Here is a 27,180-nt window from a genome sequence, read left to right on the forward strand (position 1 = left end):
TTGACTCACACAACTAGTCATAGTATGTGTTCTAATCTCTGGGATGTTTTTATATTTAAAAAAAAATTAAAAATGTTGTTGCAGTAAGAAATTAAATCCATTCATGCCTAGGGAAACCAATAGGAAACTGCAAAATGGCGGCAAACAAAGGTCAACCGTGCGGTTACAATGCCAGTTAAAGGGTTAACAAGGAAACTGTAGCTGATTTGACTCCCTGCCATTATAAATTAATCTTTAATCACCTTTAACTTACTAGGGAAAATGTGGAAATTTATTTGTCCACCAGGCTTTACCCCGTTACATCTACAAAAATAAGCTGCACAAATCACTGGCTCTATTGGAGCCTTCGAAAAATACTCTTTTTAAAATCATCACCCAAGCAGCCACGAGAAAGAGTAGATGAAAATGTTAATACAGCATCAACACTCGTGGTTGTGGAGGAGAGCCGTGGAATAAATGTGTGACACGGACAAAATAGTGGATTGGGCTGATGAGGATGTTCCAGCAAAGTCAAGTTACAATAAAAATTTTAAACAATCTATATTTTGCAGCTCTGAATGTTCTGCCCAGAACTCCCAAAACTCTGCCCAGGAGTCATCCAATATCTGTCTGAAAGTAAAAAAGGTAATTTGGAATTTGCATTAGCACTCACACCTCCTCTGTAAAAGACTTTCCCCTTCCTGTGACCAGATTCACCTGATGATCCTCATCACAATAGTTCAAGTGCACATGCATGTGTTTGACAATGGATCTGTTTTTTTTTAAAGTACAAAAGCGCAATTGAGGCATTTGCTGATGAATTTTTATCTTGTAGAATAAAATGTAAAAATCTATTGACCCTGTTTTATTGCAGGCTTTATTTTAGACATCTAACCAAAAACCTTCGGGATGCACACGGCGTTTAAAAAGGCCAAGTAATTTTAGGAATGCTGCCATCGCACCAATCTCCAACCATTCCTCTCTTTCAAACTAAATAAAATCACATTTGCTGCCAAGTTTTCTCGCATTGCTTAATGCAGCAATATTACAGTGTGGAAAACAGAGAAAGGCTTTTCATTAGCAGTTCTACCAACTCCCGAGTCTTTGTTTCCACATCCCACTTAGGGCACGAGCACTGACCGTACTTTCAAGCTGAGATATTTTAAGGACAGCGATAGTGGCTCATAAGCAGGAGGAGGCTCATGATTAAGAGAGATCCACATCTGTTTTAAGTATATACTTGAGACCAACCTTTGCTCGCAGTGAAGACGAGTGGCTTTTTTTCCCATTATCATCAAAAAAAAAAAGATTATCCTATTTCAATGGGAGAGAATTTTCGACTAATAACTCCTCTTCTATTGTTATCTTCACATAATTTATCTCCATTAGCAGAGAAGATAGAGACCATATATAACCACGAGCGACCAGAACCAAAAGGAATTTAAGATCTTCCATCTTCCCGGCAACAAGCAGGAGCTCAGTGAGGGAACCTGGCATTCACTTTATTGTAATCCATCAGTCAAATCATGTAGGAAAGGAAACCAAATTACTCCAAATGAAAAAAGTGGAAAAACTCAATATGTGAATACAATTGCGCTTTAAGCACGACTTCACCAATAAATGTTCGGCTGCAGAGTCACACGTGCCAGACAAGAAGGCTGGTTTAGCCCGTTTCAGACATTGTTTACTTTGACATCTTTGATGCTCTTATTGTGAAGTGCTTGCTTGCTGTCCAGAATTGCCATCATGTTTTATATGTTTTTATATCTCCAAAATAAGGAGAAGTGCCTGCATGTCCTCCAATGAATTAGTCTTTAATGTCCTATTCTGGATTCGACCGCTACAGACCATCAGCTTGTCTTTATAACATTATAAGTCTGTTGTTTCGAGCAGTGACTGTCAGGGATACTTCTCACAAGTGAAACATCTGCGCAACACTTAGTGATTTAGGGGAAAAAATATATTTAAAACGTGAAAAACAACTTCTGTGTAATAAAAATCAGCTTTAACACCTGAACTGTCCATGTTGACAGAAAGCAAGTTAAGCAACTGAAACCATAACTGTAAGAGTAACCTATAGAAACAAATAAAAGTGGACGCTTAAATTAAAAAAAACACAGGATAAGCATTTACAGAAAAGAAAAAGAAAAACCTCCTCGTCCCGCTTATTTTCTTTTCCCCCCACGACATTGTTTTCCGTGGCTTCCTCCTGACATTTTGCTCGACGTGCATGTGCAGTGACTCACCTCAGCTTTAGACAAGCGTGGTGTCAGGTGTTTACTTCAGCCGGGAATCAACTGTCTACTTTGACACTGAGTCTCCATGATCTTGTCAACAGGCAAACATATTGCACGCTACATCAGACACACGCGCGCGCACGCACAAACGCACACATCACACAGAGATGGAGCTTACATCATGGGTGGTTAAGCTTGCATCAGTGGGATAGATCTGTTCGCCATTGAGCCTTGTCACTGCTGTCATCTTAATTTTGGGCTTGGCATATCCCCAAATCGCCCACCGTGCCACTGCACAGCACCACCACCACCAAGAGCTTCCTCTGTATCATCTTCATCGGAGTGGAAAATGGATGGGACACCAACCACAGACTGTTCAACTTCTACATCATTCTGCCTCGCTCTCCCAATCAGCACAGGCCAAACTTCGTACGACTCCCTCACTGAAAAAATAAATAAAGACAGTTTTATCTCACTTTTGCAAATGCTCGCCCCCATTTTCATCAACCTCTCCCCTTTGAAATATGTCCCTTCTACTCAAGCCAAAGCCCACAGGGGCCAAGAGCCATTGAAGCCTCTTATTGAAATTGCCATCTTATCACGAGAAATATCGCCAAGACATTGCCTCGCAAATAGAGTGGTAATAAGTCTCGGCCAATTGAGGGACCTTTTTTTTTTTTTTTTTTTTTTAAGTCAGGCCTTTTAGTGTACAATGAAGCAGTTTTTCTATTACTCAGATGTTTGGAAGATAAAGTGGCATCACAGCGGTGGCCGACTCTCCAGACTGCTGCAGGGAACGTCTGTCAGAAACCGCATTCGATGAGAGAATCAGAGAGGGACGGAACACCCACAAACACCCACACACACACACACACACACGCACACACTAGAGAAATTATGCTATTATACAGTATATTGGATTAGCTTTTTTAGTCTTTCAAATTGAATAGGACAGAGACATAGAACAACCAAACAGGACATTGGAAGCGAAATGTGTCCACACAAGTCATACTCCTGTCAAGAAACTAATCTAATTTCACAAAAAGTAGAGAGAGTTTGGGGGGGGGGGGGGTCTTGATGTTGCACTTTATAGCATCATCTATATTGAATTCCAATTGGTTCATGAAAACATCTCTGCTCCGAGCCCTTGACAAGACTGCTCATCAATATCTCAACAGGTCTATGCACATTTTCTGCTGTGTACTTTGAAACGGCTGCATTAAGATTTTTTGCCTTTCCCTTATCTGTCATTCTGTCTTTTACCAACATACTTGTAGTTCGACCACTCTCAATGCTCCCTGATTTAGGAGATGCTCTAATATCACACCACTATCTTCAAAAGGCCATATGCCATGCCTCTCTTTTGGGGATAACTAAGATTGCCTCCTGGTTCGCACTTTCTGGGGAGCTCTGTGGGGATTGCTGTTTTTGATCTATGTTACCTGGAATACAATAGAGCTGCAGAAGAGGATCCCTTCTCTCTGATCTCTTCCACATGCCGGCAGCGCACTCCATCTCCCAGTGGGCTGGGCTAATGCCTTCTGAGAATTACAACCTATTTCATAGCTGCTCTATTCCGGCTATTTCAATTCCAATAGTTCAGTGTCTCTAATCCCATTGGAGCTTTGAGGTATCTGTGGCCACAGCTAAAGCCGGGCAGCAGTTCTCCTGGGTCAGTTCACTCATGATAAGAGAAACACCCTCATGATGAAATATTGGCCTATGCTCATTTTTCTGCAGCAAACGTAGAAGCTTTTATTTTTAATGAGATCAGTAGGAGTACAGCACATACAGTATGACTCGGCAGCTCACTTGCGGTTATTTTGCAGCCAGGTTTGCTTGCTATAACTAATCACAGCTAGTAATTGGGTCATATTAGACTCCAGCTTGCAAACAGTATATCAGCCCTTTACAAATGAGCTCAGCCATCCAACCATCTGCAACTTTTTTTATTTTAATATGTCAGTGGAGCACAGACAACGTTGTGACAGGACAGTGTGTAACAAAGGATTCTGTAATAAAGGCTAATCCCAATAGCAAACAAGAGACAAATTTGAACATCCAAGGAGTCAAATGTATAGACAACAGTCACATTACACTGCTATGTTGCTCGCTACCACAAACGATTTTTAAAACATAGCCCTGCAACCTGAACATACTGTGAAAATGAGCATATTAACAGTTTTGCTCACAACCAATGCAGGAATTTTACACGGCCCCTTCTTATTTGCATGCATATTCTACCCTGCATGCAGCCAACTGAGGCTAGCATTAAGCAAACAGAACTCTAGCGTGCGTGCGCACACACACACACACACACACACACACACACACACACACACACACACACACACACACACACACACACACACACACACACACACACACACACACACACACACTGCATTAGTTGGACAATAGGAAAGGTAACTTAACCACACCTGAATGACTAATTTACTAACATTGCAAACACATATTTTGGCTGCAGAAAAAAAAATTACAGTTGTTTTAAGTAGGAGACAGGAACAGGTGAATTAGAACAGTTCATTTCACAAAAACACTCAACAGACAAATACCATCACGATTAACTTTCTAACTTTACTCAGTAGAAAGTCCAACATTTCTCCAGACCAGTTCACAGTCAAACACAGGGAGAATGAACAGACAACCCAGCATCCGAAGACGACCCGCAGGGAACTTAAGTGGAACTCACTTAAGCATACAAACACAAAACAGGTGTGCAGGGCTGAGTGGAGGGGGAAACTAACAAAGGAGGGAGCGGAGCTGAGAAAAGGAACATTTAACCTTTCATTTAGGTATGAAAAAGATTGGATGAATGGTGAGCAAGGACTGTTCGGCACCAGTAAAGTAAAGTGGGGATGGACACTTTCACATTTAAGTTAATTTGGGGATGTTTTCTTTTAAACATGGAAATGCATGGACAGGCCTATAAGGACTCAAAGGCCAGTTTAAGCCGATCACACACACATCACTGTAGGATAACCTCATAATCACCCTGATTTTAGGGAGTTGCTCTCGCCTCTAGTGCATCTAGAGTTATTCTACCATCAGTCTATCCTTTATCCGTAATTAACCCACGCAAGCACAGGGAGAAAGACCACGGCCTGTGGGGGATTCAACCCGGGGACCTTCTAGCTGTCAGGTAGCAATGCTAACCACTTCACCACCGTGCTGCCCAGTTATTCCACCAACAATGTTTAAATCCAGCTCGTTGTCTCGTTCATAGAGAAATTACCTGCCGCAGAGTAGGTTTAAGATTTGGTGCCACACCAAACAGTATTTACCAGCTAACCTGTTAACCCATTTATGAATAGCATTCCCCTGTGTCAGGCTCTTGATCTAATGGGGTTTGCAGGAACATTAGTTATTTCCGCTCTCCCTGCTGAGTCGGGCTACAGGTTTTCTTGTGGGGAGCAACGAGGTTAAAGTTTCAACATCACATATTTATGCAGTACAGCTTTTTAATTTACATAATCTATTCCACGTGAGTTGGCTCACTAAACGGTGCTTTTGTTGCGATTGCATTTACCAGACAGTCAACGGCCTTCAAGAAATAATGTCTAGGATATTTCATTGCAATTAATTTAAACTAAAAAAAAAAAAAAAATGTAATGATGTATATATATAAAAGATGTATAAAATGTCTGTTGCAGTATTTTTTAAAATTTTGATTTCTCAAGGTGTAAAAAAAGAAACTGCTCATTGAAAAAGACCAAATTTGCTATTCAGGGAAATTGATGCAACTGAGCACAGCCCTCATTCAATGAATAAAACATAACTTTAATAAATAATAAAAAATACAACAAACTCAAGGGAATCCAAAGTTTACTCAAGTCAAAACATGTCACCAAGATTCAGTTGCTACACCGACTTCAGAACAAATAAGAAGTGCATGTAATATGCTTAAGTTAAGGCGTCAAGTTCGACATGCATATAGCTGCGCACCAGCTATTCTAAATGGAGACATTGGGACAACAAAGTTCCCGAACATTATCAGTCACCATCTGGACTCTAATATCCAAATGTCTAAAATCTAAACCTAGTAAAACAGTGAGCATCAACTCTGTGCCACAGGCTTTGACCCCAATAAGTCAGATTTACAAATAAAACTGCACAGACGTTTCGTTGTCTGCTGCCACAGAGCAGTTTGCAATTTGATCTATTTTGTGCAATATACATGACAAGATAGTAAAATAGCTCAGATTCATTTCCAGGCCTGTGGCGTAAAAACTTATATTACTATGTAGGCAAGGGTACATGTGTGTATTCTGTTTCCGTGAGCACTCTGTGATGGAATGAAATGTCTTAGTCTGGAAATTTAGTTTCAAAGAGGTTATGTGGTCGTACAGATCCATTAACTAGATGACTAGTGTAATAATAAAGCTGTCTTTTCTCGCCCCTGTTCTGTCTCTCTTTTTTACACAAACCCACTCCGTTGCTTTATGATTACAAATTAAAATTCAATTACCTGCAGATGTGGGGAAACGACTTTCCTTCTAGAACATACGTTTTGCACATTTATTTTCTCTTTGTCACTCCTAATGCAATTATAGAAAAGCATTAATGTGAGTGAGGATTAGGACTGGAGCAGTTTAGGGAAAGGAGTGGATGGACGCGAGTCAGAAAACTGATAATTGATATTGACGTTTGCGGTTAAATGATAAAGCCACGTGCTCCTCTCGGTGCCTGAGGAAGCTTCTGGTCCGAGCTGTGACATTGTCAGGGAATTTAAATTATCAGAGGTATTGGAAATGGGCGGCATTTCTTTTCCCCCAGCTTGTCTTGGTGGAAAAATGTATAATAGCTTTGACGGTCATGAATTTGTCTGGGGATATTTACAAGCAAAGTGCTTATTGTAAAATTTTATCCCAAGTTTCCAAAGGGCTTCTCAATAAATCACTGACAACAGAAAAGAGCAATCAGTGAGACTGAAATATTTTTTTTAAAAAAGAGAGAAAAGGGAATATATCATTCAACAATAACTCTGTGATCTATAGTAAACAGAGAGAAGACAAATTGCACACAATTTTCTGAATTCAGGAAATATGGACGAGTCAGTCAGATAGAGAAAGCAAAAGTTAAAAACAACAAGTCGCTGCCCTGCAAGCTGCAGAAGCTTGATTCATCACAGTGAGCCAAAGACTAAGTCTGCTTTATGACCTCTTCCTCAACTTTCTTAATTAGATGCTGACCACCTCCTCTATGGGAACCCAGGGGCAAGTGTTCAGCCGAACACTCGTTCAGAGACAAACCTAACGTCAGACTAGCTTTCGCTCGAGCTGCTTTACGTGCTATTTTCTAGCCACCTGGCGGATCCAAAGAAAGCCATGTTAAATTAGCACAGTGGCTCTCCCTCCTGGTCCTCAAGGCCCCCTGCCCCCTCAGTCAACCAGAAGCTGGAAGATGCCATCTCAGGTTGGGCAGAGGAAAAACAAAGTGTGTTGGTATCTTCGAGCTTTTGATTGGTTGAACACACCCGATGCAGGTAATCAGTAGTGGTTAGGGTAGTTGGGATAGTTGGAAAACAAGCAGAGCAGGGGCCTCTAGAGGACCAGGACTGAGAACCCACGTTGTAAATGGACTGACAATTTATTAAAGGTTCTGAACAATCCAGCTCACCCGTTTACCAGCAGTGGATTATATGAAATGAAAGAAGCACTGAAGTGCAAAAGTGAGGAGAACAAATGGGGATGAGTGCATGCTCATCCCCAGAAAGAGAGTCTCTTTTAGAGCAACATCTGATACACACTACAAGAGCAAATACATGTCTGGTACATGATGTTTAAATGTGTATATATTGACTTATTGAAGTGGTCCTGGATCCCAGAGCAGTGAAGCATTAAACGTTATGTTAGGAGATTACAACAAAAACTGGGCCTCCATATCTCTGCTCAAGCCTGGAGGGGCTCACTGGTTATCTGGCCGTTTCTCATTAACTGGCAGACGAAAGTGCGAGCTCGTCTTCGGTCATGCGTCCCTTTGAGAAAACCTGGACTGGGACATTAATAAAGGCCTGAAGTCCGGAGGGAATCGCTCAGGTCCTATCTCCCACAGCCAAAACGAGTCGTTTCTCTGAGTGCCATACACGTAACCTGCAGCCCCCGCTTCTGTCTTCCCCATTTCAACTAAACCCTATCTCTCACCCCCAAATCAAATAAGAACTCCTCGAACTTAAGGGAGGTTAAAAGCCACTGAGACTGGTTTTGGCTACCGTATATGTGATATTACAATAGCCGATGTGTACAGCTAACAAGCAAGCACTGATTACCAAGGTTATTGGAACAACTAATCCAACTTTACACTGTTCAGAATCCCCACCCTTCACTAAAATAGCAATAAAATAAGACTTAGTAAAGACTCTCCCAACCATTTTAAAGATGCTTAAAATGTTAGTGCGTTTCCTCCAGACAATTCAGTTTCTCCCCCCTCAGTCCTAAGATAAGTCGTTCAGTTAACTGGTGATTCTAAATTGGCGGTAGGTGCGAATGTGAGGGTAAAAGATGTCTGTCTATCTGTGTAGGCAGCAGACTGGGAGCTTGTCCCGGACGTGCCCCGCCTCTTGTCCAGTGACAGCTGGGATCGGCTCCAACCCTTAACAGTACAAGCATTAAAGATAAGATGAATGGCTGGATGAATGGCTGGATGGATGGATTGATGGATGGGCAGATGTTGCCAAAAATGATGCACAAGGTATTGTGAATATTTCCATTTGATTAAATGGATACAGCCATAAAAAATAGAATCTTTAGTCTGAGTTTTTCACTGCTTAGCTATCCAAGACCCAGAACAAGATGATACACTATTTATGTGATATTATCTGACAGTTTGAATTTGTTTTCCAACCTTAAAGCCAGGGAGAAAAAGTAGAAAACTTGAATTTAATATCAGAGTTTTTTTTAGAACGTTACCTGCTTTACTTTTCTTTTTTCTTTCCGTTTCTTTTGTTGTGGTTCCCAAATAGCCTTCGTAGGCCAAATGCCCTCAGTTTACCAAGAGTACTTATCTGACAAACACATAAGGGCGAGTTGGACGATCTAAAAACACATTTGTTACATCCTTGGCCTTGATACAAAATGGAAGTTGTGTCAAAGCTTGTCCGAGTAAACCTTCAAGCCCTCTGAAATGTACCGACACACATGTCTAGAAATACTTTACAAAAGCGCATCTTATAAATTTTAACAGCTCTCCTCTCCAATTTGCCTGGCAAGACAAAATGGAGAAACACAATGTTCTACCTTGGGGATTTGATAGAGATATCAAAAGCAGACTTTTTCCAATTGCTCTGTGAATTCAACCAATTAGGGCAGAAGAGCCAGATGAAACTTTCTGACAGCATGACTGATTTAAAAGCTTGCAGTTTGGACATCTCGCCTGTTAATGTGCATACTTTCATTTATCTCAACAAGTTTCCAAACCATTCTGGATGATGATCATATTTTCGTCCCTCTCAGGTGAAGAAATACATCTGTGTTTTAAATAAAATAAGTCAGACAAACAGTCACAAATAGATGAAGTCACAAATAGGCGACAAATATTTTCCGAGCCAAGGCGAGGTAGAGAAGATAAATACAGATACAATATTTACCTGATTGCTGGGGACCAACTTCCCAATCCCTCTGTTGAATTTGGTGCACAGATCGGCTGTGTACTAACATCATCAAATACCAAGAAGCAATCTTCAAAAATAATGGAGCTTGGAATGAAAGATGGAAGCCAATAAGCCATGAATAGAAATAGATTTACATCGTGATAATAATTTGAAATGGAGACAGAGTTTGTGGTCAATGTAGAGTACAAATATACATTAGAAATGCATACTCTGTGTACAACTCAATAAGTGTCTCTGAATGACAACAAAATAATGTCTTCCTAGAGTTTAGTAATAGTTTCCGCAGTTTAGGAAAAAGTTCTTATTTTTATTTTTTAGGATGTCTGTTTATTCAAAATACGTAAAAATATGGAAGAAATCATTTCAGAACCAGCTTCTTCTTTCTCACAAGTGTTTCGAAGCCTTGTTTGCTCTGTTTTACTTCCTTAACATGAACGACCTGGGTGTTGACAGGTGACCTATAACGTAATTAAACCTCGTCATTTTTATTCCGTCTTAATTCACAATTCCCCTGGCAAATAAGTTTCTCCGGATTCTCCTGTTTGATGAGAAAATGCCAGACGAAATGAAAGCCCGTGTCTCCAAATGACAGTGATTTAGCTCTCAGACAGGAGATTGTGGGGGAGCTTTCTCACTTGTGCAATTTGATATAATATCTTCATCTAATAACAGTCATTTCTTCAGTCGGAGGCTTCCTGGTTTCTAACTGGGTTTTGAATGACTATCCTATGAATTACCTGCGAGAGTCGTTTCACTAATGTTTTTTTAATCACCTTGAAAATCACTATATCCACCGCAAAACCTCCTCTATTTTACATGTAGAGAAACTTCTCACTTTCCCTTAAATGAGCCTTCTGAGAACACAATGTTATTGTTTTTCTGTTGGTGCATGTTCCTGTTTGGGGGTGGGGAGGGTGGGGGGTGGGGGTTTGGTCTTAATGGTGTCTCCCTTCGCGAATCTCCAATTTATTCACCGGTTCTCCTACATCATCTCTGACAAAGCAATGAAAAGCCACTTGGAAAAAAGGATGGAAAAACTGAAGGAGACATTGTGATCCCTTTGCTGAATATAGGGGAGGTAATCTAAATTGACATTAGACTTTCATGCTTTCATGGTGCAGCATCACTGCAGAGAGTAACTAATAAGGGAATTAATCCTACTGCTATGGCTCAGAGGTTTCCCCTATCTCGGCCTGCTTTCCTAATCTATCATTTCCTCTTCTTACAAACAAATACTATGCTCATTCACTCATGTCATTGTGGATATAATGGAGTAAAGGCAAAGGCATGAAAATGCCACCAGTTTTAGGTGTCAGCTCCTGTTAGTGTAAAACTTGGACATCTGAAAATGCAACTTGAAAAGACTTGGCTTTGCGTGTAAGGGGGGCAGCCAAAAGGGGGTGTCACATTTTGCTCTGAGTATTTGCTGGTTTCTCACAACTAGTAAAGCTGATTGCGTAATGGCTTGGAAAAGGGCAGAGGCCTCAATCCACAGTGTCGTATGAGCAGGCTGGAGACATTTAACCGGTTCAAAGCAACTCTTTATTACATCCTCCCAAAATAAAGGAGACGGCAGCAAAGGGAATGTAAAAGGCTCCTTAGACACAAGAACACAGTACCAGCACAATATTAGTGGAGCTGGAATTTATGAATGTCAATCCAATTTAAGGAAGCTCTGAGAGACTAATGTGGGGATAATGAAAATACACTGAATATTGGAGAGAATATGAGACGCAAAGTACATCAAATGAGACTTCCCCCAACAATTAAAATCAAACATTTGCCCAACTTTTTTTCTTCCAAGGAAGATCATGTATTCATATTTTGGTGCTTTTCGGACTAAGGATGCGCACAAAAAGGGTGATCAAGTCAAGAATCTTAAATTAGATTCACGAAGGAAAATTCACTGCCTGGGAGTTCATCTGTATGGATTGAGGGATGACACATATACAGTGGAGTAAATACAATAAAAGCTATTTGGCCGAACGTTTGCCCCTCGGATGATCCATAATTCATGTAGGAGTCACGCACTTGTCACATTGGGTCTGTATAGTGAGGTTCCACAAAAAGTAGTGTCGTGGGTGAATGGCAAACACAATTCTAATGTATTTTCCAGCATCATCATACAGGAGGAACCACTCACACTTCAGTTCTTTGTCTTGCGTTTTATTGTAAAACAAGAGGTTTGAAAAATGATTTTATTGTGTGACGTGTGCATTTAACATACGATTGTTGATGACTCAGGAACTCCTATAGCTCACTATGAGTTAGGGTCCCGCTTTTAGTGTATCATTTGCAAGAGGAGAACTGATAGGCCAGCAGGCTGCAGCTGCTTGAGCTGCCAGGCCTTGTGCACTGCTTGTCAAATGTTCATAGAGAGCAGACCTCCCAACATTTGTGCAACTTTCCATAACATTCACATCCAGTTCACACCGCGGGTCTGCAGAATCTTTGTGGAATAAAACGTAAAAGGAATGAAGAGCAACAGTGAAACAGAACCTGGGACCCTCCACGTTTCAACATAGAAATGTGCAAAATTTTGGACACAGAAAACCTTAATATCCATTACGCCTTCCTTGAAACCGTGCTGCACTATGGAGTAGCAAACCAAACTTCAATGCAACGTGAGATGACATGTTTTAAAAGCACTACCCATTGCTTCACCTATTGACTTTAAGCTGACTAATAATGTCCATTCATATTCGTGCAGGTCCAACGGAATATCCTCATATATACTGGCGATAGTCCTATTTCGTCACACTATCTTAACCTCCTACCCTGCATGTACTAAGTTTTTGATTTTGTTTAATCAACTAAAGGAATAATTAGGAGTGAATGAGTTCTCTTAGCAGAATCTCTTGCTACTGAGGTTCTTGGAGAGCTCCCGTTTTCTGCCAGCTTGGTTTCTTAGACTGAAATGGACAAAAACCTTTCTTCTAGTAAGACACCATTTATTTTCTGTCTGCCCAGAGTGAAGTGACTCTTTACAAGGAATAAAATTGTTTACATAACCCCATCATGTTAAATTCTTCTGTTTATTATTTATGGTGTTTAATTTTATCACTTATTTCAGAGTGAATGATTCCAAACTGCTTCTCCTTCATGAATCCAATTAAATGTGTTGGTAGAATGACCTAATTTCCCCACAGAGATTCCTAATGTTTCTTTTTAATATTATTCTCTTTGATCTCTCCTGCCGGAGTTGCTGTTCTCTTACAATACCACTCCTCCCCGTCGTAAGTTAGAGTTATCGCTGCCTTGCACTTTAAGGGGACTGAATTTTAAAATATGTGCTGCATATCCTAAAAGGCGTCTGAGGACTGTGATGCTGTTGAACACACACACAAAAAAACAAAATGGGACAAATGGTAAGTGGGATCCTGTGAGCAAGAAAAACATGGTTTGCTACACAGAAGTTCCCAAATATAGTCGACTTCTTGACTCGATTCTACTTTATAACTCAATAACGATGTTTTTTCATGGATCTGGAGACGGTAAAGCACAACATGAACTGATGAAATATATATTTATAGTATATAGAGAATCTTTCTTTTTTAATGTAGTTAAATGCTCTCTATCATACCCACTTGGCACTTCACCATATGTGGGTGTAAAGAAGTGCCTGCGAGTTGATCTTCATCTGTGTTGCCATGGTGAAAACGGTTCAATTCTTGGACGTCAAGATTGGGTCAGTGATGAACAGGCGCGGCCTTGGCATGTCAAGGTGATGCACTGTCTCTACATGCCTTCTAATATATTAATATATTAAGGTTGCCTGTTTTGCAAAAGCTGAAAATATGTTAATGTTCAATTTTCAAAGGGTGTCAGAGTGACTGAAGCGGCGCATTTCTCATTTTTAAGCTGTTCTTCATGACATTCACCAAGAAAGAAATGTGTTTACATGCCTCCGTTGGCAGTCAGTGAATGCAGGAGTTACAGAACAGATAAATAGATCCATTTTGTTTTGGAGATCGTAAATATCTCATCTAACTGTAACGGCGTGCTGGAGGAGAGGTTGGATAAATATTCCACAATGTGAGGGGAGTAGGTGGAAAATGAGAGGTTTCAATATACCTCCATAATGCATCAGACTGCAGCAGCAATATTCTATATGCACAAAGTGGCAAGTGCTGGTGAACTGTTTTTGGTATTTCAAATGGCTTCTCAGCCCCATCTTCCCAAAGTGCCCCGTGGCCCTTTTATAGCTTAATCAGGGAGTTCGTACAAGGACTTATCTTGGCATACAATACCACCCATTGCCCTTAGAATACATCTTAATATCTTTTGGTACAGATCATCACCTAATTACCACTGACAAAGAGCAGCCAGAAGGTACATGGTATTAGAGGATGTAATGATCCAATGGTAATGAGAACAGTGAGGGTGATGTAGACATTATGTAGATATGGGATATGCTGATTAATGGAATTATTGTCATGGCCATACTAGTTTCAAGCATTAAAAAAAAAAAAACAGAGAACAAGAAGTTTCAATTTACTCATAACATCAAGGATTTATGTTAATCAGACACTACTCCCTCTATCATTTATATACAGTAGTCATAGTAACAATTGCACTGCATGGTTTACACTGTTTTATGTAGGTTTGTTCAAAGGGCCCTCCATCAATTTTACAGGTGCTCTTTTTTTTTCCTTCAGGAAAAGTAGCTAAATAAACAGCTATATATATATATATATATATATATATATATATATATATATATATATATATATATATATATATATATATAAAGCCATAGGAGCTTTATACAGTCTCAGTAAACAACCCTGATGATGGCACCAGGCATTAGGAAGAAACATTTGCGACACAAAGCCTGTGCTACAAACACTGGTGTGAAGTGCAAGGCCTGGTGCGACTGCGATACTAAGTCAGAGGAATACTCCTTTAAGAAAAACAAGCATTACCCGGGGTTTGTTGAAAGAAATTCTGCTGAAAGAAAGCTGAATATGTTTCAAAGGTGCATATTTTCAAATGACAGCAACGCTTTCACATTACAACCACATTGCTGCTTAATGCAAAGGGTTTTGCGAGAGGCCCTTTGTGGTTGTGTGTGGGTTTTGAGTCACAGTTGAGATTTAGATTTCAACTATGGGCTATGGACCAGCAAACCCAACCTTCGAAGCAACGTGAGATGACAACATTGTAACTCATATGCTCCATATTAAATTAATCATTTGTCCCCCCCAAAAAAAAACATATTTTAAATGGTAATATACATCCACATTACTCACATGTAATGTCATCTCACCTTAACTTGTTCTTGAATAGGAAAAGTCTGTAGAAAATGGTCATTCAGTCGTTGAAACACATTAATGGCAACGAGGACTGCTATGCCCTGACCCACGGGTTCAGTGTCAAAGGAAGGAAGGGCAGGGGATCGAACCGCTAACCCATGATTGGAGGACAACCACCCGGCCCTCTGATCCACGGCAACCCAAATGATTGTGTTGCACGTGTGTTACTCAAATCCTGTAGATTCCTGGTGCTTTCTTTAACTTCCTTCCCATTTTCTTCACAATGAACGTGGTCACTGACATCATCATTCCTACGTCTTTTAGCCAACATTATACTAAAAAGCGGTGGCATTTTTTGAGGAGCTGTGGCTTCAGAGCATTGCACATTCGCATGCTCCCAAAGCCACACTACAAGCTTTGACATGAAGTACAGCTACAAGCTTAGCACTGTGCCCGGTAAGAGGTGAGTATTGACAAAGTGTACAGCCAACAGCCCGTCTGCCCATAATAAGCTAACACAGGCCAGGAAATGTTAACTGACTAATGCAGGCCCACTGTCAGCCAAAACTGACGAGGGCAATCTGACTGAGGGCATGGTGGGACAATGGACAGCTTGGCACTGCAGCCTGGCAGGTGTGGTTGTGTGCCTGCATGCGTGTGCGTGTGTTCTGGCTGGAGGGCAGCAAGTGGAAACTGATGGTTATACAGACACTGAATGACTGGTGGGCAGGTCCCAGACATGGTCTGGAGAAAGGTCAGAGAGAACTACTCATTCATGATGCACTGGACTGTGCTGTACAGTCAGACCCGACTCAGAACAGATCCACTTAAACAAGGTGAACATGTGCGAGATGCACGCCCAAATGTTGTCATTGTGTCGACAGGGCACCACTGTGCAAACCCAAAACAGACCTGCCTCTAATTTATTTGGAGTAATTAGCTTGTCGGCAAGAAATACTGCAAGATTCTAATCAAAAGAAGATTAGTCCAGCGCTCCGGTGGTGCGCCTGCTCTGAGCTGGCCAGAACAGGATACAGTCAGCAGTCACTCTATTAAATCCTGCTTTAAGTGCAACAGTTATCGTAAATTTCGGAAGGCAGTTGAAAGTGTTAATATACATTTGCTGTTTAGGACCCAACCAGAACAATGTTTATTTGTCATCCTGAATAGCACTGTAATGCGCATTTTTTTAGATTTGAACAACAGGAATGTGGAGAGACGGTTTTAGTCCTCTTTTCATTACTTTGTCATTTTCATTATCTATATTCTTTTTCCTTTGCTCCACATAAAATAGAAAATCTTCTTTTGGATTCTGTGTCCAAGGTGTAAGGTCCTCTAGCTGCTTTTGGCTTTGCTTACCAACAACTATGAAAGTGTGTTTTTTTTTGTCTGAATTACCTACAGTATGCCAGAGGCCACAGTGGTCAGCATCGCCCTCTCACAGCCATAAAGTCCATGGTTTGAATCCACATCCTAGGTGGAGGCTGCATGATCTTCCTGTGCTTGTGTGGGTTTTCTCCGGATATTTAGGTTTCCTTTCTCTGGCCCTGTAATATCATAAGAAAACTATTAAGATGAAATCTTATAGTTTTCAGTAGTGTATGCGTGCTCTGGCTTACAGTAAAATGCAACATTTATCTAAGATTGGGAAAGTGAAGAAGGACTAGAAACAAAACATATACGGTATGTTGTTGCCTGAAAACAAATGGCATCCGAATGCTCAGAAAGTTGCTATAAGCACAAGCTAGACCCACACATCAAGCTCAGTAGTAAAGTGTAAAGTAGTGGCTTTAAGGTTATGAAATACAATTTCTTTGCCCTTTTGACCTTCCTTCCATAGACAATCTTTAAGTTTTGACAAACATGACAAAGTCCATCTATTATCTATACTGCTCACTCTGGTAAGGGTCACGGATGTGCTTGAAGCCTACTCCAGCTGTCAATGGGCAAATAAGCATGCTAATTCCACGCAGAAAGGCCACAGCCAGCAGGTGGATGACCACCAAGGACCTTTTGGATGTGAGGCAGAAGCGGTAATCACTGTGCCATTGTGCTACCTGCATACTTCATGGGAAAGGTTGCTTAGCCCAGTGACCGAGTACAGTGGGAAAAAAGAAAAATATAGCCTGAGGAGTAGGAGATTGGAAACGTATGGAAATGGATGCAATAAGTGACGCAGCTACCAGTTCTTCTGCAACAGTGTCTGTCAGTTATATATCAGTTTTCCTCCTGCAAACCTCCAGTGACTCCTTCATGCTCCCCTTATGTCATCTGAGACGTCTTCTGCATAAGCTCTCAATGCAGCATTCAAGTCTGCACAATGGTCAACTTCTGTGCAGCTCTGTGACCTGTGGAGTCCTTGTCTTGTGCTTTATTCTCCCCTGTGTCCTGTTTTTCCGAACTAGAAAAGGCATAAACAGCAGTGAGTCTTGACAACAGTCACACTGTTTTCTCACTGGTCTTCAGAGTTGATAGTTGAGAACTTCACAGCAAACTTTCTCTCCACTTTGTGGCCACTGACTAAGTCTAAGCACATTTGCATTGAGATGCTGTCAGGGCGAATCATCAGACTCTCTAATAATCTCTTCTCATCTGCAGATGTACTTAAAGTTTGCCTCTGATAAGGCTGCCGGAAAAGGGATCAATACTTGACAAATCAATCTGATCAATAATCAGGGAGATTAGTGAACCAGTGCGCTGGAGAGGATTTTTGAAGTACTCGCTCTCTTCCCTTTTTAATAACAGCCACGCTTGCCCATAACTTTAATGACACAGGCATTTAATTTGGTTTAACACCAACTTTTAACTGTTTGTATTTCTTCCCCAATTATCACCGGTCGCCATTTCCTGCAGTGAATCAGCGTTTTATGATACAGTTCATCCTTGAAATAAAAGAAATGTACACCCACCTTTGAATTTTACAGTGCACTCGTGCTAGACATGCATTTAAAGTCTTCTATTGACTTCGTGACCCAAGTAAATCTAATAATGGTGGTTCACTAAACTATTCCAGGTAATATTTTTGCTGCTCTCACCCACAGATCAAATCAGAGCTGAGCCCGTCACTGCATTACTCATTAGCTCCCAGGTAGAGCTGCTTCTGCTTTCGCCCATACAGGCCGGCAGGCAAAGATGGTGTGTATCATTACCCACCGTGTCTGTGGTGGAGCTCCTGAAATTTCCATCATCCACACTTTGCATGTCTGTTGCAATTATGAGGGATCTCTGAGCTAAGGTCATTTTTTTTTTTTCCCGTGATCCCGCTTTTTAATAAGCCTGTGCACAGTTACAAAGTATTTTCATCCCTCAGCCTAAGGGTACACGGTTTTATTCCAATTACTACCTTTGCACAAAAAGGGGTATTATAGTTTCAGGGAACTATTTTTAAACCAAGCATGTCTAAAAAAAGAAGTCCAAATGAGTTTTCAGTGCAGAATGAATTCACAAACGAGCACTGCTGTGTAAATAGATGAACACTTGCCCTAGGCAGGCTCATTCAATATCCAATTTTTTTGCAGCGAAATGGTAATTTGTAAGTAAAAATCATCAAAAGGCAGAGAAGGTCCACATTGCTAAAGAAGCACAGTATACAACACTGAAGCAGAGAAATAAGGCTCCGATTTTCTGAAACATTGAATCCCGTGTAATTTTGGCAAAACAACACCCTAAATATTAGTTAAACTCATATTGCATTTTACACAATTGAATATGTTTGTTTTAATATTTGATAAAATGGGCAAACAGAGAGTAGCATTCAGTCCTGCAGTTTCTCCCACTGCAAGCTGAAGAAAACTACTTGCTGGCAGAGTCCATTCCTTTATAAACAGCATCTCCTATTGTCGCCAGTGTGGATAAGACCTGGTTCAACTTCATATTAGCAATTATTCACTGCCCTCTATTGTCAGAAATCTACAACTGCAATTGTAAAACTATATATCCGTCTGTTTCTACAAGCAGCTTGGCACAAAGAATCATGTTTGCTGCAGTACAAGCAAATGGAATAAAGATCCTCCTGCTGCAAAGAGCTTTAGTTACAGGCAAACATGGTCATTTGTTGGAATCTATGAGTCTGAGCTCATCCTCCCCATGCGTCCTTACTGTAATACTGTACATCCAGCTGTCACAGACGTGGGGATTCACTGAGGACGACAGATGACAATAGATAGCACATTAAAATTGGAAGATATAGACAAAGAGCACACACTAACTTAGAAACTCATGCAGATGAAATGATCAAATATGCTTGTGAACATGGACGGATTTTCAGAACCGGGCAGAGGGGCACAAGGGGGCAAGGGGCCAGACACAAAAATAGTCGAAAAGACAACATTACAAATACACAAATCAACTTGAATGAAATGGTAAAATAACTAAAAAGGAAAAAGAGACAAAAAAAAAACCCTCAGCTCTTTTTCAGTTTATGGTTCTTGCTCCTTTTACATGGCTGAGCTCAGGGGCCCATTGTCTCATTATTTATCCAGTTATGTGAATAACTTCATGGCAAGCAAACAGAGCACTTCAGATCACATGAAATATCAAACATGGAAAGGATTTTAATTTAGTATAATAAAAGTTATTTTTGATAATTTCTGTATTATGCCCCCTTCATTACACACCCTGGGGCTCATACAGTCCCATAAAGAAACTTTATCATAATAAGGATCAAGCACATTTTTTTAGCAAGAAGCCTCCCTTACATTTCCTCATTTATGGGAAAGGGTCCTGATTATTTTATTTAGGGTCAGCTGGAAACATAGAATATAACCTTGTTGCCTTTATGGAGTAGAAAGCCATGCTGACAAAAAAAAAAATGTACATTTTAGTCTCTTTTCTGGTGAAGAAAATGGTTTGTGACACAAAACAACAAAGCATGATGGGGGGAAAACATACATTCTGCAGGGGGATCTTTGAGCCTGTTGAAACAAACTGTGCTCAGTCTCTCTGTCTCTCTCTCTCTGTCTTTTAGCTTGACTGACACCAGCCTGCTGAAAATTTTAAATCCTGAGTGAAACGTGTCCGGTAGTACAAGCACTAGGGGAGATGGCCTGTGGACACGGGCAGACAGGTAGCGAGTAGGTTAATTAAAAAACGAGCTGCTGTGGTGTTTTGTGTCTTTATAAATTAATGCCATGTCAAAGTGGAGCTCCATGGTAACGGACTAAGGTGTCACTCAAATGACCAAATATACTCGGCGTGCACAGAGCTCCAGGTGTAAATTATTGACAAAGATCATCAACTGGGTTTGAATTTTTAACACTTCAGCTGACCAAGTCTCTGCAATGAACTCAAAAAAGACATGTCCAGGAAATCTGTATTCATTAGTGCAGTATTTCTGCCGTTTCTTTAATTTGAGTAAAGTTAAAGGAAGTTGACAATCACAGAGCAGAAATGAGTTCCACAACTCTGACTATCTATCTAGCTGATTCAGCCCATTAAATGTGTTTTGCTGCTGTGGAAATTTATGGAATTATTTTGTCGTCGGGATAATGGATGAGAATTTCTTCAGTGCGAAACATTTATATATTTAAAGGCGCCTTTATTCTGCCTGTGGATTTATCTGTCCTGACTGTAAAAGATAATTGAATTTATCAGTCAGAAGGTGTGGTTGTAGTGTGTGTAGCCTCTGAGGTGTCTCAAATAAATCATTTTTCTTTTTCTTTCTTTTTCTTTTCTTTCCTTTTTTTCTTTTTTTGAAATGAGAAACCATAATTTACTTAAGTCAGAATGTATACAACAAAAGCACGACACGGCAGTTTTTCAGGAAACAAACTGAAGATTGCAGAAAATTGAAGAAATTGCCAGCTTGCTGCAAAGCAACGATCATGCAAAATGTAGAGCACAGTTGCAAAGTTTGGTACTTGGCCCTGAACAGTGTTTTAAAAACTTCCTAATCTAGCTTCTCGCCGTCTACATAAGGATGAAACATCTCCCATTCACTGGCTTAGAAAAACCTGCCCTCTGGCCCTCGAGCCTCATTACACCCACCATCAGTTCCTATGAACAAAAAACAGAAAAGATTGAAAGTAGAGTAAAACAGATTAGAAGCAACAGACAGACAAGAGCACACATCCGTGACTCCATTTGAAGTTGAACCAGCTCATTAACCATTGTTTTAATTGGAATAACTGCTGCCTAATTTGGCTGCTTGTCTTGCACCGACACAACCTGCTGTTTGAACGCACTTTTGAAAATTACAAAGCATTTATTTAGAACACAGTGTTTTATTTCAACATAGTCTTAGCATCCTATTGAAAGTTTGACACAAGTAACAACTGAAACAACATTGCATGAAATGTCACATTAATAAGCCTAACTTAAATCCACACGTGGCTCCGAATACACAAATACATCATCTCACAGCTGAAACGTTTTACTTATTTGAAGTAATAATTCTAAGTAGTCTGTACTGTATCTAAAATATAATATAGCACATTCAGGATTTCTGAAATGCATGCCTGCTTATCCAGTCAAAAGTCATATAGGTGTCATATATTGCACATATTGCAAAACCCATTGAGATGAGCATTTAATTTTAGACTGATTTTATGATGGATTTTAACTCTCCTTGAAGACAAAATGCAGATCACCACCAGGGGGCATAGCAGGTCTGCAAAATAGAAAATAATGTTTACCCTGGAGTAAATCAAGGATCAGTTTGGCCATTTAGGCACATTTGCTTTCCCAATGTGTGTCTACTTATAATTTTCATTGCAGGAGAAGAGATAGATATACAAGGGCATCCATCAATGCGTATACTGTAGAACAGAGTCAAACTTCCATCTTTGAAGACCCCCAGCAGCTTAGCCATGGAGTGAACCATATCCACTTTATAAGAAAGCGTGCTCTGTTCGTCCATGGACAGGAGAAAGACCGTGTAAAGTTATGTGAACATTTGTCACCTGAAGGGATAAAGGAGAAACCAAAGGGAGAGCTGGTAGAAGCAGCACGAAGGTGGTGGACACTAACAGACTGGACAAATTATTGAGGAGGGTTCAACAATTCCTCGAACCCACGCCACAGTGTGGTGGCCGGATGGAGGAGCACGTTCAGCCAGAGACTGATCACTGCCAAATGCTTTACGGGCGCCACGGGAGAATCTTTGTTCCAGTGGCCAATAAACTACCTGCTGTAAGTTGACATTGTGACATCCAAGGGTTAGTGTGTAACCTTGTCTTTGCTGCCCATTTCACTGAACTGCTGATTTAGTCATAGATTAAGTCTTACCAAAGCCATTGTTAAATTGGCAGCCCCTTTTTTTTTAACAGACAGAACTGTAATTATACAGTATACATAAAGAATGTACAAGTTTATTAAAATGCAGCTGTCAGCTGTCTTCTTTGTCTTTTATCTTAAAAGGCCTTCCCTTGGTCTTCCCTTAACAACAAGCAATTTTAAAACACGGAAGATTTACAAATAATTGTATAATTATGTAAATGTTATTTAGAGTAACTGGATTTGTTCCCCCCCCCCCCAAAAAATGCGAGTTAACTGGCGATTCGCTTTTGGTAAAAGTGGTCCTACTTGCTTGCCGTAGAGTAGTATAAAAGCTTATTTAACCGGAAGTTCCGCCCCTTTTTGTCCCCTCTCTGGCAGGCTGAGTAAGTCTCACATTTCACAAACACATATTAGCATTTTCAATCATCATCCATCCTATTTAACAGTAGTACCTGCATAGCATTTTATGTGAATGTATATTAATTCTTTTCAGGATCTCGATAACCATATAATAATTTGTTACCTGGGACTTTTCTGTACGGTTACTGATAAACTAACCCCGTCTTTCCCATCTCTTCGCAGCTCTCAGTCCGCTGACACGGCACCATGGTAAAGACCTTTCTTATTTAAATGCCTACATGTCAGTGTTTACGTTGCGTATAGTTTTTTTTGTCGTGCGTAACGTTAGTTGTGTGGTTTTAGATAAAATAACAGGCATATACCCTGATAAGCTAACTGCTAGGTGGTTAGCAGTAGCATAAGCTAGGCCAGCGGCTACAGTCTGTAGCAAACAGTTAATATTTCCACGTGCCCTGTAGTTGAATTCAAATTGTGGGATGTTTATGACTTAAAACCCTCCAGTCGGGGCATCATCAGCTGTAGCTTTCATAAATTTACGGCGGGCGTTGATTATGTTAGCCATGGCTGGCACTTTTAGCTAACCTTGGGCTAACGTGTTTCTGCCGTCAGCAAGATGTCCAAACATCTCAGGCTGCTATGCCCGTGATGCATTCACAATCTTGCAAGAATAAGGATGGACCAAGTGCTGAGTTTCGGTTTCTCACAGAAACGCCAGTTCCACCGGTCCACTAACATCACTTTGTTCATTCTCAAGTCTGTGACGAGTTCTGATGCTTGGTCTGAATGTATGCATGGCTTTGCTTTCTTGTAGCCTCGCAAGATAGAAGAAATCAAAGATTTCCTGCTGACAGCCAGGAGGAAGGATGCCAAGTGTAAGTTCAACTCATATTGTCCCACCTGCGTTTGCTGGTTAATATAAATAAGTGAAAGATCAAAATGTAAGTGTAAAAAAATGGCTCTGGAGAACCTGAAACTAATAAATATTTTGTATTTGTGCATAAAGTATTACTGATTTCCAAAATGGTTGCTGAAATATTTTCGATTGATCAGCTAACCAGCGAGTCCATGTCAGTGCAGTTGTTAGTGTTAACTGCTGCACTATTAATATAACTAACATGCATTTCCTTTGGTTTCTGAAGACAATTCTGTTGAGGTTGATCTAAACACAGTTGTTTGTTTGTTCTTCAGCTGTAAAGATCAAGAAGAACAAGGACAATGTTAAGTTCAAGGTGCGCTGCAGCAGGTACCTGTACACCCTGGTCATCACAGACAAGGAGAAGGCTGAGAAGCTCAAGCAGTCCCTGCCACCAGGTCAGTATTAACAAGTCAGCTTTGAAGGCTTTTTGGAGAGCACAGCTGAGACAATCGCATGTTGAATGCAGTCTTGGCTGAAACAAAATCAATCATGAAGAGTTTGCATCAATTGTGTACCTCTTCTGGGTCTAATCAGATGGACCCTGTGGAGCTTTGGATCTGTAGCTGCATGTGTTTCATAGAGGGTTCCTGTTTTGTTTTAGTAACGCATGCATAAGGATGCACATGCATGCCACAGGCACAGGGATGACAAAGATGCATTTATTGAATGCAGAAGATGGCTTTGATTTTAGTAATACACTGTATGCTAATAATAAAAGAGGTCAGACTGGGATGTAAATACTGCAGGTTTCAGAGCTTAAATAAAAGGCAGTGCAGATGTTTTATGATGTAGAAAATGGGTTCAGCATGCTTATTGGGCCTTAGGAACATACTTGAAGAATAGAAACAAATGTACAAACAGTTTATAGAAAAAAGTGAGCTGGGTTTTGTTCTAGATGGTAGCCCCTGGGGAATGCTTCTCATGGAAAAATGACTGTTGCCTCAAACACAGTGACGGCTATAACAAGGAAAGCTGCTAGTATGTAGATCAGAGACAGCGATACACAAAGGCTGAAAAGACAAGCAAGAGCAGTGGGAACACTGCAAAATGATTTGAAATGTTTAGTCTTTCATTCCAACATATGCCAACAATTGCATTCATCTCAAAGGGGATTTCAAGCTGTAGAAGTTGTAGTCGAGCAAGAAGCACAATGGTGCGACAAAGAAGTTTCTCTGGCATCCGTCTGCATTCACATCCTCCGTGATGAGGCAAATACAATTGGTCTTCATTCACAGCAGAAATTGGGTTGTATTGTGGGAATTTGGTTGCTCCTACGTAATGGAGTTGTAATTGGTTTGACATTCTACAAAACGCCTAAGAAGGCTTCAAGTAGTTTGTCAGCATAATAGCAGATGTTTGGCTGTTTCTCTACTTTAAACACGATGTCAGTCACAAGCTCTCGTTTTTTTCTCTTTACAGGTCTGGCTGTGAAGGAGCTGAAGTAAATCCATGATGTACAAATAATTGTAATAAAAATTGGAAAAATGACTTGTGGGGTTTTTGTGTTTGTTTTTTATACTTTGATGTGAAATGATGGATATTTAAAAGCTGAATAGCACAATTATCTTATCCGACTCCTGGCTGCAGTGTGTCAAGTAGGTTGCACTGTTTCCAGGTTTGTTTAAATTTCAGGTTGTAATCACATGGCATATTAAGAGCATAGCCATCCATTCCAACAATGTTAAGTCCACCATGTTTCATAGATAACTCCCCATTTTGTGTTTAAATGACCTATGAAAGATGAGTAAGTGGTAACGTCACTGAATTCCAACTTGCTGCTTTTGATCCTAGTTTGGGTAAAACGTACATAAATGCTGTTATACTGTACTTCAGATTATGTCATTTTGTTGCTGATTATATGAAGGTTGTAATCGTGGTCAGTCTACTTCCTGAGAGCTGCCCAAGATGATGACATCTTAACTCCTAATGATGGGGAAAACTGGGTGAATTCATATGGAGCGAATATTTTTAACATGCGCAAGTCGGAGGACTGAAAAGAATTAATGTGCATTTACGCTCTAACTAAAGACAGAAAGCACGTTGGAAATCGGTGAATATGCCCTTTAAATGTTGCAGGATATTTATGTTTTATTGTTGGAAGGTAGTGTTTCTGTTAGCTTAGCAAACTTTTTAATGTAGGTCTTAAACGTCTTTGTTTAAATTTTTGTCAGTTTTTAGACATCAGTGTTTAATATAGCATATTTAATATCTATTAGGAACAAAAGTTGCAGAATCAACAGCAGGGGGGACTTTACAGAAATGTTTTCATGAGCAACATAACTGCATTTGGGAACCAATCTGGAAAACATCCTTGTTATTACCATAATTACTGAGGAGCCAAATACAAATGTAAAGGCTGCAGAGTTCACGTTCGGCTGTGTCCCGTGGGAGGACGTGAAAAAGCGCGTGCTGTGGGCAGAAGTTGTAATCGCTGTAGGTGACCGCTAGGTGGCAGCGCAATAGCAAAGTCCGCACACGGACTGTAAAAGCGGAACTCAATGGAAAATCCCGGGATGAAACCATGTTACCACACTGACTAGTGGGTTTGTCGGAGCACTTACTTAACTGTCTGCTGGAGGGGGTTCGAAGTGGGGATACTTTGAAAAGCCGTCGTTGCGCGCCCCCGTATCTGTCCGTGTCCTGAGCCTGCTCTCTGTGCGCGTGCACGCCTGTGCGCTGTGCGCTCGGAGCAGCTGTCCGTCGGACAGTAGCTGCGGGTCCACGCAGCGGTACGAATGCATGGGTGCGCTCTCATTATTCCCATTTTCACCAGAAACTCTTGTCGGATTTTGCCTCTGCGCCGCCGCCTCTACAGGACTTCGTGCGCGTTTTAGTCTCATGTGGAGCTCGGAATGTCTGCACACACCAGCATGCTGTCATCCCAGCCTTTGTTTGACATGAGCCTGGAATAGGATCTGGGACACTGAGCACACTGAACTGCCCGTGTGCCTCTGTGGAGAGAGGCTCATATAAGCTGTAGCCTAACTTTTTCTGTCCCGGGGCAGGGATGTCTTCAGCTCGGGTGGATTATATTGCGCCCTGGTGGACTTACTGGCTTCACAATTTCCCTCACATCAACTTGAGGTTTCAGCCCATTGACAACAGCTTCCAGCCTGAAGAGGAGAACTACCAGCAGGTCAGTTCAGCAGGATGGGACAAGGGGCTTCATTTCAGGGGGACTAATGATGGAATTATAGCCCGCTGGCATAATATTATATTATTTCTTTCGTTATAAGGAGAATCATTTGTGGGGTTTCCATTATCATCACCTTTCTGTTGCCTTCACGTTCAACTCAAGTGTTTCGTTACGGGTGTAAAAATGGCCCATACGTGTCTTTCTTAGTGTCCTCAACAGCCACATTTCTTAGGAGCTTCATCCAGTCCCATAGTGGGTTGTTGATGCAGTCCATATGGTTTTTAAAGGAAATATTATTGGCTAGTTGAGGCAGAACATGCACATCCTGTAAGTTCACCTGTGGGTGAATAATAATGTGGTTTCACCCGTGGGAGGCAAAGTGGGTCCCATCAAACCCCGGAGGCTGTGACAGGGCTGCATCACACAGCTTCAATGTTGCTTAGGATCCACTG

At 40.8% G+C, this 27,180-nt stretch overlaps 2 protein-coding genes across 4 annotated transcripts in view; both read left to right on the forward strand.

Annotated features, from left to right (window-relative positions):
• rpl38 (ribosomal protein L38) overlaps positions 1-25,080 on the forward strand; it is a 422,602-nt gene extending 397,522 nt beyond the window's left edge. Inside the window, exons 1-5 of one of the 2 annotated variants that reach the window (XM_067487925.1) lie at positions 22,664-22,699; positions 22,899-22,925; positions 23,488-23,548; positions 23,865-23,987; positions 25,012-25,080. In XM_067487925.1, coding sequence (XP_067344026.1) covers positions 22,923-22,925; positions 23,488-23,548; positions 23,865-23,987; positions 25,012-25,037 — 213 coding nt within the window. In that variant the 5' untranslated portion in view covers positions 22,664-22,699; positions 22,899-22,922 and the 3' untranslated portion in view covers positions 25,038-25,080. Of the gene's footprint in view, positions 1-22,663; positions 22,700-22,898; positions 22,926-23,487; positions 23,549-23,864; positions 23,988-25,011 lie in introns of those variants that run through there. The other variant, XM_067487926.1, reaches the window with a different exon arrangement.
• Positions 25,081-26,108: 1,028 nt separating this feature from the next.
• ttyh2 (tweety family member 2) overlaps positions 26,109-27,180 on the forward strand; it is a 49,372-nt gene continuing 48,300 nt past the window's right edge. Inside the window, exon 1 of one of the 2 annotated variants that reach the window (XM_067488753.1) lies at positions 26,109-26,728. In XM_067488753.1, the coding sequence (XP_067344854.1) occupies positions 26,600-26,728 (129 nt within the window). In that variant the 5' untranslated portion in view covers positions 26,109-26,599. The remainder of the gene's footprint in view (positions 26,729-27,180) is intronic. The other variant, XM_067488754.1, reaches the window with a different exon arrangement.

Source organism: Channa argus, chromosome 20 (assembly GCF_033026475.1).
Source record: "Channa argus isolate prfri chromosome 20, Channa argus male v1.0, whole genome shotgun sequence".
In the NCBI taxonomy this organism is placed as follows: Eukaryota; Metazoa; Chordata; class Actinopteri; order Anabantiformes; family Channidae; genus Channa; species Channa argus.